The following is a 13,207-nucleotide window of genomic DNA, read 5'->3' on the forward strand; positions in this document are numbered from 1 at the left end:
CTTTTTTTCCCAAATTGAACTGCAAATTTCGGATATAAACAAATATATACATAATAAAATATAAAAACAATGCAATGCAAAGAAATTACTTTTGTAAACTTTGTTAAGTCTGCAAATCGAAAAGAGTGATGCTAGGGCTATGACAGCAGAATTTTCTTTGTATTGGTTTGTCTCTCGAATATATATCCGACATAGACGCAGTTAATCAACCGAGAACCACATCACTCTATATAAAATCATATAAGATATCAATGGATACACAATCGAGGGTCAAAACAATGAAAACATTATGCTGTTGTCATAGCCCTACCTATTACAATACATAAGTATCGTAAAGTAAATTGCGGAGTAAAATACTGTACAATAGTACAAAATTAATGTATTTAATAGTATAGTTAGTTGCGGCTTCAGACCGATAAAAAAAAAACTCCATTAGTAATACAAATTATTCTAATATAGAGGTTGTTTTTTTTTTTTTTTACACAGTGATCACCACTTATCAAGGCCCGGAAGCCACTCAGGGATAAGGGTTATTGAAAGTACATTACGTTAGTGTGGAGATTTGATGAAGTGTTTACTTAAGGGGGCGGTTCATTAGGAATTTGTTAACATTGGACTTGAAGAATCCGAGTTGTAGTCCGGAGGGAAGCAGGCAGACGGAAAGAGGTCCACAGGCGTGCAGTTCTAAGAAAGAAGCTTTGTTCATGGAATCCGCGTTTTGATTTTGGCACAGATATAGAGTGGGGGAAATTTCTCACCGTGGATTCAGCTAGACGGGTGTTTTTCGTGAAAGATTGGCGAGGGGGGACCAGAGATTGGAGTTCAGACGAGCACCTGCCATGTAAATAATGATAAAACAAGGATACGCTCGCTACGTCTCTTCTGTGGGAGAGAGGTTGCAGGGTAGAGAAAAGGGCATCTCCCACTAAGCCACGAAGTCTATTTTGTACCCTGTCAAGGCAGGATAGGCTGTTTTTAGCAGCTCCTGCCCAGATATGGCAACAGTATTCCATCCTTGGACGTACTTGGCTTTTATATAGATAGATAATTGCATCAGTAGTGAGATATCTTCTGGGAGAAGGATCCCCCATCTTTCCAGCGACCTTGGCAACAAACTTGATGTACGTGTTCCATTTCAGATCAGGAGTAAAGGTCAAACCCAGAAGGTTTATTTTGTTTGGTGTTGTTTAGATCGTTTAAAATTAAATTTGAAATTTGGCCCTTTTCAAATATTTGGGCAATGTAGAAATTCTTATATGCATAAAAACGGAGAACTGAGACGGCTGAAATCAGGACTTTTACCCGCGTAGAGTAATGTCATTAGAACATCATGGTGCTTGGAAGAGGACATTTATATTTTGAAATCCTCAACCTAATAGGTTATTTAGTGTGAACGTGCCCTTCGAGGATGGGGGTAATTGATTAATATAAAGTAAAAGCGAATGTCGTCTTCTCTCCACGTGGGACAATGGTGAAACATGATCGGTCGTTTGATGTCTTCGAATACGTCATCCATCATCGTAAACGTATCGGACACATTTCATATCCGCTTTGTCAAAGTGATTGAACAACATAATTATGCGTAGAAGATTAATATAAATATATTCGCTAAAAGTTGAATGAGTATTCATAAATGAGCGGTGTTGGTATAACCGTTATAATGAATCATACGGAGTTTAAGACTTTGGGTATATTACGGCTGCGTTCAATACTTACTCTGTGTGACACAAATGATTTATATCATAGACTATTTTATATTTTTTCTGAGCAACTTTCTCCGCATTGTTTATGGCTTTAAAACAAAATTCTATGTATTTCTTTACACACAATGCTTCAAGCAAACTAGTACCTACTCTTATAAATATATTTATTTTATGTCTGCCTTATGGATTTAATGAAATTATATATATACATATGAAAACACGCACACACACACACACACATATATATATATATATATATATATATATATATATATATATATAATATTTTGCTTGCAGCGATTTCCCTTCTGGACCAATGTAACGTAGGTTTGCAACAACAGATGCAGCATAAAAATTCAATACATCTTACTTGATACCCACTATATTATGTAGCTTAAGACTACCATTCCTGCCACATTCACTCATGATAATAAAATGATACATGCCACCTGATGAGCAACACCATCACAATCGCCACATCAACAAGGAAAGAAATGTCTATTTTTCTCTCAATATGTAGTGCTCCCACCGCTACCAGTTGAGAAAGAGTTAAATTCTATATTTTGTTACGATATTGTGTTTGCGCCTCCATTCACTGGTTATTACATGCGAGGGGCGTGCAATAAGTAATGCCCCTAACTCACTTCCAGTTGTCTGATCTAGCTAGAAAGTTTTCATGTGCAATGATATATTATATCTCTACGGGTTCTGTGGCAAATTACAGTTCTGAACTAATTGTGGTTTCTGTTTTGCAGGTGTTTGAACTGAGTCAGGTGTGAAATGAAGCTCTTGAATGTCGAGCAGTGATCCGGTTTTTGTATTTGAATGGACGCACACCACAGGAGACTTTTGATGAAATGAAAGAAACTTATGGTGATAATGCCCCATCATATGACCTTATAAAATGCTGACATCGTGAATTCAAACATGGCCGGAATTCTGTGGAAACCGCTTTCAGACCTGGCCGTCCCCTTCTGCCATTGATGAGGCATCTGTCCGTCAAGTTGACGCTGCCATTTTTGAAGATCGGCGCATTACAATTCACTAAATAGCCCAAGATGTCAAGATTAGTAGAGGGTCTGTGGAAACTATCATTCATGACCATTTGCATATGGATAAGGTGTCTGCCAGATGGATTCCCAGGTTGCCCCCACCTTTCCAGAAGCGTGAACGTGTCGAGTGCTCGTGGATGAATTTTGAGATGTGCCAAGAAGATGAGTCAAAGTTTTTCAAAAGACTGATGACACAGTATGAAATCTGGGTCCATCACTATGATCCAGAGACCAAAGCCCAGTCAATGCAGTGGAAGCACTTGGACTCACCATCTCTAAAGAAGGCAAGACTGCAGCCCTCCGCTAGCAAGGTTATGCTCACATTTGTAATCGCTCTCTACAGATTACAATTGTGCTGGAAAAACAAACAAAATTCAACATATTTACCGATTAGTGTCGCTCAATACAAAAGATAATAACTTTGTTTGTTTTTTGTGGGAAACTTTTTATAATAGCTACACCTCCACAATGTTCTTTTACATGTCAACTAGAATAGATTTTCGATTATTCTGATTAGGAAATCCCATTTAAATTTGGCAGATACAAGTACTTTTCAATGTTTAGGGGGTATCTATTCCGAAAGCCGTTCTTAACAATGGGGGCCAGGTGTCTATTAAGATAGCCGTTCTAAAAATGAGAATGTTGGGGGTGTCTATTTCGAAAGCCATTCTAAACATGCAGAGCTTGGGGTGGCTATTCCGAAAGTCGTTCTTAACATGGAGTTTGGACATGAATTTTTGTTAATTTAAACTGAAAATTTTTATTTTGCAGATCATTATTATTATATATAATAATAAGTGAAAAAATTAAACCTGAAAATAGTAAGACCGCATCTTGACGAGGATATAAAAAAAACGACTTTCAGGATTAAGACAGTACAAAATGATTACAAGCAGATTTTTTATATTTTAAGAAGAGAAAATGTGAAAACATCTCTTTCTGTAGTGAAGCGAATTGGTCAAAGTTTCGAAGTCGAACGCTTGCTAAAAGGGAAGTATAGATCTGCTCGCCCAGGAGCATCCAATTTGAAGGACGACTACATGCTTAAGTTAACTGTTTTGAAGGATCGAAAGAAAACTAATGTTGACCATAGCAAAGAATTCAAAACAGGGACTGGAAATTCTTTTTCTAGTTATACAATATCTAGACAAATGAAAGAAATGGGATTCTCCTCTAAAATGGGTGCAAAGAAGCTATTTTTTCTAAGAAGAACATCAATGATAGAAATAGATATTTCTCCTGTTAAGGCAAGAAAGATACAGACTTGTTCAGGGATGTTTTCTGGTTAAATGAATCAAGATTTTGTCTTGTTAGTGATGCTCCTGATGCGCCGAACGGTGCAATCGAAGAACTAGAGAAATATTTTCGACAAGTGGCATAAAAATGACACTTAAACACGGGGATGGAGTAATAATGGTATGGGGAACTTTTACTGCAGTAAGAGTTGGGGAACATATTAGATGTGAGAAGTCAATCAATGCAAAGGAATACATTCAAATATTTGAAACAGGACTGTTAACAAATATCCAGAAACTGGGAACATCCCAGAAAATAATTGTACAACATGATAATACCCTTGCACACATTGCTAAAGTAAAAAAAAATTGTTTCTGATAATTCAATATATGTAACATTTGGACCAGGTGAAATCCCTGATTTAACCCCAATCGAGAATATTTGGTTCGTGATATCTCGTGCATTCTCCAGAAAAACTTTCGAGAACAATAACAAACTGTGAGAAGCTGTGCAAAGCGAATGGAATAGCATCTCCTCTTCACGGTGTTCCACTTTGGTTGAGATCATGTCTAAATAGATTTATATTTTAAAGAAATCTAAAGAGAATACGATTTCATCCGAAACATTTATTAAAGTAAATTTCTTGTTCCGTGTTATTAGTCTCGTTCAAGTTTCCTTGTTCAATTGTTCTTTGTTCAATATAGCTTTTAGTGCAATAAAATGTTTAAAATTGGTTTGACCCATTGTTTTTGCTCACGAGTGTACACAAACACACACACGCATACCCACACACACTCACACACACAAATATATATATATATATATATATATATATATATATATATATATATATATATATATAATTATTTAGTATAATACTTAAATATCTACAGACACAAGTGTTTCATCCGTTCGGGAATCTTCAGTGCAGGCTGTATCAAATCGGCTACAATAACCCGCGAGAAATAACGTTGAATTTTAACATTTTATTTTTATATATTCTTTACGTCAGTTACAGTGGGCTTATCGTTATACGATGATCTATGCATAAGAGCTGAATTGGCCGACCTAATTCAAATGAAAGTGCTCAACAATAAGAATTATATATATATATATATATAAATATATATATCTTCTATAATATAAAGCTGAATGTCTGTGTGTGTGCGCGCGCGTGTGTGTGTGTGGTCCCAAATAGGCTCCTATATGCTTGACTATTTAAAAAAAAACTGATTACATATAATGATAGAATATGTATCGAGACAGAGGAATGGGTATGTTTGATCTGGTAAAAGGGTGGTTCATAAAAATTGTGGGCCCGCGTTCGCACCTGGTCCACAAAGTATAGAAATAAGGAATTAAAAAATTGAAAAAATACTTTTACAAGTGTTTTTGATATAGATGTACATGAGAATATTTATAATGTACTGATTATGAGTTAATAGCTAATTATATGACTACTTTTAACGTTCCGGACACTGTTATTTTCTTGGGAGGTTTAAGTTAGAATTTCCTATATCGTTCTTGTCCCACGCTCTCATATATATTTAAGATCATAAACCACAATCTCGGACATTGTAATGTTTTTATACGTATTATATGCATTAATTAAAAGCAATTGTTGATGAAAACATTTTGTTGATAAAAAACGAGCCATATTTATGAATAAAGATAAGGTATTTCTAAGTGTCCCCATTTATTTTTCTCCCCATGAGTGCAGAATAAGATTCCTTCTGTTTTTATTTCAACTGGGACAACTTAGTTGTCGTAATCTCCCAGTGGAAACAGAAGAAAAGAAGAGTATAGCTCTGTGCAAGTTGTAAGAACCAGGTCTAGAAGACTTGCATATTTTTTTTATTACATTTTCACCCCAAACAAGGCACATTGCCACACTGGTGTAGGGGGCTACCATCAGGGTCAGCAACTACTGGGGCACTATGTAGGGATTTGGGCAGCAAGATGTCGGTTCACGTTGCACTTGAACTTCTGCATGTCAGTACTGTTAGGGAAGCAGGATCCTGGAATGGAATTTCAGAGTCTAGCGGTTCTGGGGAAGAAACTACTGGAGTAGATAGATCTTTTACATCAAGGGATCTCTACTGTGTGGGGGTGGTATATAGCTTCCTGTCGGGTTTGTCGAGGTTGTCTGCGTCGTGGGGGCACAAGTGTCTGCAGTTCGTCAGAGCATTCACCATTAAAATACGTGTAGAACAAGCAGAGGGATGCAACGTTTCGTCGATGGGACAGAGGCTGAAGCTTAGATGCCAGTTCAGGGCCTATCAGCTTGGCGACTCTTTCTTTAACCTTGTCTAGGAGCGAGAGACTAGTAGTAGACGCACCAGCCCAGATGTGACAACAATACTTCATATATGGGCGAATGGTGGCCTTATAGAGATAGAGGATACTTTCAGGTGTCAGTAGTTTTCTAGCACGGTAGAGAGAGCCTACCTTTTTTGCAGCGGCCCTGGCAATGTTTTCAATATAATTGTTCCAGCTCATGTTTCCTGTGAACGTTAGGCCAAGCAGTTTGAAAGATGTACTCTCAGACAGGGAGTAACTGGCCATTGCTATTGGTGGCAGATAAGTTTTCTTTTAGTTATTGAAGGGAACCAGTTTAGTCTTGGCAGCATTGAATGTGACCATCCATTTATGTCCCCATTCCACTACAAATTGGAGGTCATCCTCTAGTGTTTTTGCCATTTCTTTAGATATGTGTTCATTTGTTTTCCTGCCATGCCTGTTATAGAGTGTAGTGTCATCAGCATATATACCCATCTCAGAGGCAGTTTTGTCGGGGAGGTCATTAATAAATATCAGGAACAAGAGAGGTCCAAGAATAGACCCCTGACGCATTCCCGCATTTATATCACACTGTTTAGATGTTCGACCGTCGAGGACAACCTGGATTTTTCTCTTGTCTAAGAAGGATACTTTGAGAATCGGACACATAAGTAAGTTCGTGCACAAACAGAGTTTAAATCATATGCGATGGAGAAAATATTACAAATCCTTCACTCATCATTCTGTCTGAGTGAGCTAACCATTCCACATTGTGAACATTGAAGTCACCACAAACGTGTATGTTAGCCAAAGGCTGAGCAGACAGGATGAGGTCCATTTTCTCAGACATGTTTTTAAAAATAGTAACTCCGCTGCTGTGGGGGAGATAGACGGTAAATATGAACAGGTGCTGTGAGCAAGTGCTACTCAAAAGCACATATAGTGCAAATTTGGGTCTTCGCTGGCGATGTCTCTACCACATGGAACGTCAGATCTTACGTAGGCACATATTTTATTCCCATGACGATCTTGGAGGTCAGATTTTGATGTAAAATTTGAGTATCATTATATCGCAAAGTCATTTAAGGAACACTCGGTTCAACGCCGTTTTCGCACAGGAACAATATGGCTCATTTGGTCTTCGGTAATTGATTTTCAACTCTGGAAGGGTGGAAAGTAGACACCTGATGTTGGAGGGAGAGACCTGGTAGTAGGGATCTACGTTGGAAGTTCTAGGTTTACTTTTGTATTATTTTCTGAGAATCTTTATGATTGACGGTGAGGGTATTTACAAGAGGTTGGAAGAGTTAACTAGGAAAGGACAGAGACGAAAAGTAAGGGAGAAAAGGAGAAGAATTTATTTTTTTAGACCATGAGGAGGTAATGACGAACATTCTTATTGAACCGTCCTCGTAAATAATCTGATTATACAAAATTTCCATGAGAAAATATTTTTACACTACTTTCCTAATGACGACAATACACGCATTAACTATTATCCTCGAGTGGCCCTCGGGCCTTTATTTATGGTAACTCCCTAAAATAAAGCCCAAACAGTTTCACGAATGCGCATGAGTGAATCGCTCAACTGACAGATTCCTTATGTTAAGAATAAGTATATTGGAAAACGCTATTAAAATCCTGTCAAACTGGCTTAATTGTTATCGTGCTTGATTCACCATTTTTAGGTTTGGGCTTCGATCTCAGCTCGAGCTTTTATTTTTTATTTTTAATTTAAAGAAGTTAACTATTTAGAAAAAAAATATAATACTGATATGCACATGTCTCAGTTTCTGTATGGATTACAATATAATATTTATGCGTAATTGACGACTGGGCAAGCCGAGTGGCTAGCTTGTATATCTGTAAAAGTAAGGATGTATGTGTGTATGTGTGATTAATTCTTGAAGTACAGATTTTAAAGTTGGTATATAAGTTGTTTAGACATATGGAACACTTTTTAATTATTTTTCTTCAAGAAAAGGCTTCCTGGGGGTCAAACTTTAAAATTGGTACTTGAGGGTTATCGGATTATTATCCTTTTCTCTAGTGTTGCACCACTGCGCATGTGCGAATCGTTCAAATTATATTAAGAATTAGTAGGTTTGAAAAGAATATTTGAAAATGTTTTCAAGCTATGCCTAGAGGTTCTTGTACCTGACTCACTATCTTAACGTTTTCGTTTCGATCTCAGCTCGAGTATTTTTTATTACTTACACGAATGGAACTGTTTAGAAAACATACTCGCATGACCAGGTCTCAGTTTCTCTAGATGTTCTTTTTAGTTCATGTGTTATATGAATTTAACGTAATATTTACAGCGGGTAACGTTGGGAACATTTTCTAGTATATATCTTTAATATAAATATCTTTAATATAAAGCTGAATATGTGTGTCTGGTCACGAATAGGCTCCTATATGCTTGACTATTTAAAGAAACTGATTACATATAATGATAGAAAATGTATCGAGACACGGGAATGTGTATGTTTTATCTGGCAGAACGGTGGTTCATAAAAATTGTGGGTCCGCGTTCGCACCTGGTCAACAAAGTATGAAAATAAAAAATTTAAAAATACAAAAAACAATGTGTACAAGTGTACATAAGAATAATTTGGTAAGTATGTTTTAACTTAAATAGGGATGACATAATAAAATTCTGGGTTCTGCGTTCGCGCCTGGCCTCCATAGAATGGAAATAAGCACACACTTTAATGAAGACTTTTCATATCTATCTGCGTAAGTATACTTTGATAATTATGTTTCAGTTGTAAGAAATATTGTATAATAAAATTATGGGGTGTTCGTTCGCACCTGACCTCCATAGAATGGAAATATGCCACAAAGTTTAACAAGGTTTTGTAATATAGATCTACAGAATATTGTGCTAAGTGTTTCAGTGTGAAAAGGTATGGTGTCATGAATTATGGGGTTTGTCTATTTTATTTTTACTTTCATCATATTTTGTTTTGGTTTTGATACCCCCAAATTTGAAGCTATCTCATTACAACCCTTCCTTTTCATAACTTATGATACTTTCATAAATCAGAGCCCATTTTCTGTAGTCTGTTTTTGAACCCAATCAACCACGGGTACTTTAGCTAGTATATATATATATATATAAACATATATATATGTATATATATATATATATATATATATATATATATATATATATATATATATATGTATCAGCCTCAAGTCGTCTTTACTTTTATAAATATGTAACTTAATACTTGAGTTCAATTATACAGCTGCAGGAGACATACAGTTTTTTGACAATACAGTGACGGAACTGTTCGAATAAATATTGAATAAATGTATAAAAGTTTTACTTGTAATCTGTTTTAGGTTTTGAATTGTCAGCGGATTTTGTTGTCAGTTTGAATTGCGTGTCAATTCAATTCATTTCTTGGAAGCGACGTACTGAACGTCCTTTTTTTTTACACCTTATTAAATTCGAGATTAAAGTTGCGTCAATTACATTAGAATTGCCCAGGAGACGGATACACTAAATAATGACACAGATATGAACATACTGACAGAGGGGCAGACGGACCGATGTAGAGGTTGATAGTGAATGAAAATAATGTGGACACACACGTACGAATTTACTTGTATAGAAAGACATTATATCTATATAATTCTAGGTTAATAATATTCAAAGATAAGAACGAATGAATTAAAGAAAGTTTATATGGTAATGCTCCTCAATAAATAAAACAAATTCTACTATTATTTATATTCAAATGCACATTATTTTAATGTGGCTAAGCTCGCATGACGAGATTTCTGCCAATTAGTTATAACAACTAAATGATCTTGTCAGGCAATGGAAGAGAAAAATAGTTCCTTGTGTAAAAGATGCGAATTTTCAAATGAATACTGAGGTGTTTATATATATATATATATATATATATATATATATATATATATATATATATATTATTCCCAACTCACATTTAGGTGGAAATACACTTTCGTAAATATCTGAATTAACCCTAAACGTATGGCAAAAACAAAAACCAATAGCATCTAAATACATCGCGAAATATCCAAAACAGTCGGCGGTATGGACCAGCGGATAGAATGTTCAGGCTCATTACCGTGGGGTCCCGATTTGTAATCTCGACAGAGTCAGCCACTCTGATGAATCGTAGACTACGAAACACGTGCAAGTTGATAATTATATATATATATATATATATATATATATGATTGTAAAGATTGATGAAATTCGATGATATGTAAATAAATTGGAGGTGGAAGGACCGGAATTTGTAACGTTTTGCCCGATTTATGTGGGGTTTCTAAGATAGATGGTCATTGAGAATGCCCGTATAAATCAGGCGAAACGTTGCTTGTTCCGGCCCTTCCACCTCCAATCTATATTTCATATATATATATATATATATATATATATATATATATATATATATATGTGTGTGTGTGGGGGGGTGCTTATGTATTATAATCGGCTATGTCCCACTCTCATTGACCTCCTTGTATATTTATCACCCCGGAAATGATACGCCGTCTCCCTATGAAACTCTATTATTTATAAAGATTTCGAAAAATTACAAAATTACAAAATTATAAATACTAGATCGACTGCAAGGTTTCTGATCTTTTTTAATACAAATATAAATACATCGTACACTATTATTTTTATATTTTCGGTTACTCTGTTGGAGTTCTCTCACTAATGTTGCATACCTATATATAAATATGTATATATATATATATATATATATATATATATATATATATATATATATATATATATATATATATATACAATAATAAAACCTATTCTCTAATTCATGATCAAGTCTGGATAAACTAATGATTCAATCACAATTCACATTTAGTTTTTAAGAATCATACATAACAACTGTGTATTTATTTGAGTCTTTAACTATCATATTAAAAAAAGGAAGACAACTATGTATTTTATCAGCTCTTTTAAACGGAATTTACAGCCTATTGGATTTCTTGTGTTTTTTTAAATATTGCTCAAGTAATTTTTGGCGTGTTGACAATTTTCAATTTTACGTTAAGAAAATAATGATAAGGTAAGATTAGATTTAGGCATATATGCACTGCTGTACATTTCATGCGTTTATGTCGAGTTTTTCTATTAGGTTATGTCGAGTGTCATCTGGTTCAAACGAATGGGTTGGCACAAAATTCCTTCTTTTTAAATGTTATGTTTCCGGCCTAAGGAACATTGTTTAATATTCTATCCTAAAAATGTTGAGTATTGTTTGTGTATATACTATTGCGATCTTAGCATGTAATAATCTTCCACAAATCGGATCATTTAAATTTTGCTGAATTATAGGCCTTGAATAGTAGATCAAGCACACCATTAAAGATTGCTAATTATTTTTACTAGAAAATAATATAAAAAAGCTAGAGAAATCAACAAAAAGAGATCCAATATATATATATATATATATATATATATATATATATATATATATATATATATGTGTGTGTGTGTGTGTGTGTGTGTGTGTATGTGTGTGTGTGTGTGTGTTAGACTATGTTGTTAAAGAACGTGTGTGCTAGGAGTGATTTCATCGATATGGCGGGGAAAATGACCGACATGGTGAACAGATGCAAAGGCTGTGCTTTGGCTGCAAAAGCACCACCGATAACATTTAAACTTTGGCCTAAGGCTGAACAACCATGGTCGAGGATTCACATCTATTATGCGGGACCTGTGGAGGATTTTTACTACCTGATAGTAGTTGACTCTTACTCTAAATTGCCAGTGGTATTAAGATGAAAAAAACCGACCACGGCAACAACGATAACAGTTTTATTGGAATTGTTTGCTCGGTTTAAGGTTGTAGACTGCCTGGTGAGCGACAACGCTACACAGGTTACCTCGACAGAGTTCAGAGCATTTTGCGAGACGTATCAAGTCAAGAATATTTCGACATACCAGTACAACGCCAGAAGTAACGGCCAGGCCGAACGCTTCGCCGATACACTTAAAAGGGCATTAAAATAGGCTTCCGGTACACCGACAGAAAAGGCCCTTCAGCAATTTCTGCAGGTTTACAGAATCACGAGAAATCCGAACAAACCAGATGTGGGATCCCCAGCAGAAATCATATTTGGACGGAAAATAAAATCCGTATTTGATAAACTGCTACCCAAACACATAGTACACAAAATAATCTCTACAATGCCAACGAAACGGTTTAACAGCGGAGATAACGTGTATTTTAGACATTTTAGAAATAACGTTTCTTTTTGGGAACAGGGCACGATCTTACGAAGAATCTGCCATGTTACATACATCATTCAGGGCCCAAAGTTCTAAAATATGAGGACCCTGAACCAAATCAGGAACCACTTCTACAAGGATCAAGAAGAACCACCGTAGAACGGCAGTGAGGCCATTGAAAGTGTGTATAACTGTTTTGAAATAGATCCCTCAAAAAGTATGTCAGAACCGAGACACTTCGACAGAAAGAGGAAGCGCACAGACCCCTCGGTCTGCCCCAAAAGGTAGAAATACTGATTTTCACAACCGCGGAAATCAGCTTGGGAGGGGGATGTTGTGGGGAATCACCCTCCAAATTGACTGTTCTATCCATTATATAAACTATAGACATTTTGATCAACGGTGTGGATTAAACGCCACAGCGACCCTCGCCTGCTCGGTGACGTTTACTACTCTTTTCAGTTGTAACCTTTTTACGTGTTGTTCCAGTAATACATTGTTTATACTCTATTCCGTTGTTCTGTTTTCTTTGTGGCTTATTACAAGTCATACCAGTTTCATAATTGAATAAGTATGTTTCTACATTTAAATTTTCTATTATATTACTTTCCGTTCGTACATTGTAATTTCAGGAATGTAAACAATAGTATGTAAATATAAATTATCCAATTCACTGAGAAAATAATGCAACACTT

General features: G+C 35.7%; 1 protein-coding gene across 1 annotated transcript in view; it reads right to left on the reverse strand.

Annotated features, from left to right (window-relative positions):
* The window catches only part of LOC145240763 (histone-lysine N-methyltransferase SETMAR-like), a 14,114-nt gene extending 6,993 nt beyond the window's left edge, over positions 1–7,121 (reverse strand). Inside the window, exon 1 of the mRNA XM_080103993.1 lies at positions 7,033–7,121. Coding sequence (XP_079960119.1) covers positions 7,033–7,121 — 89 coding nt within the window. The remainder of the gene's footprint in view (positions 1–7,032) is intronic.
* Between the last annotated feature and the right edge of the window lie 6,086 nt (positions 7,122–13,207).

This window comes from Euprymna scolopes, chromosome 2 (assembly GCF_053919585.1).
Source record: "Euprymna scolopes isolate OS-2025 chromosome 2, ASM5391958v1, whole genome shotgun sequence".
NCBI classification, from domain to species: Eukaryota; Metazoa; Mollusca; class Cephalopoda; order Sepiida; family Sepiolidae; genus Euprymna; species Euprymna scolopes.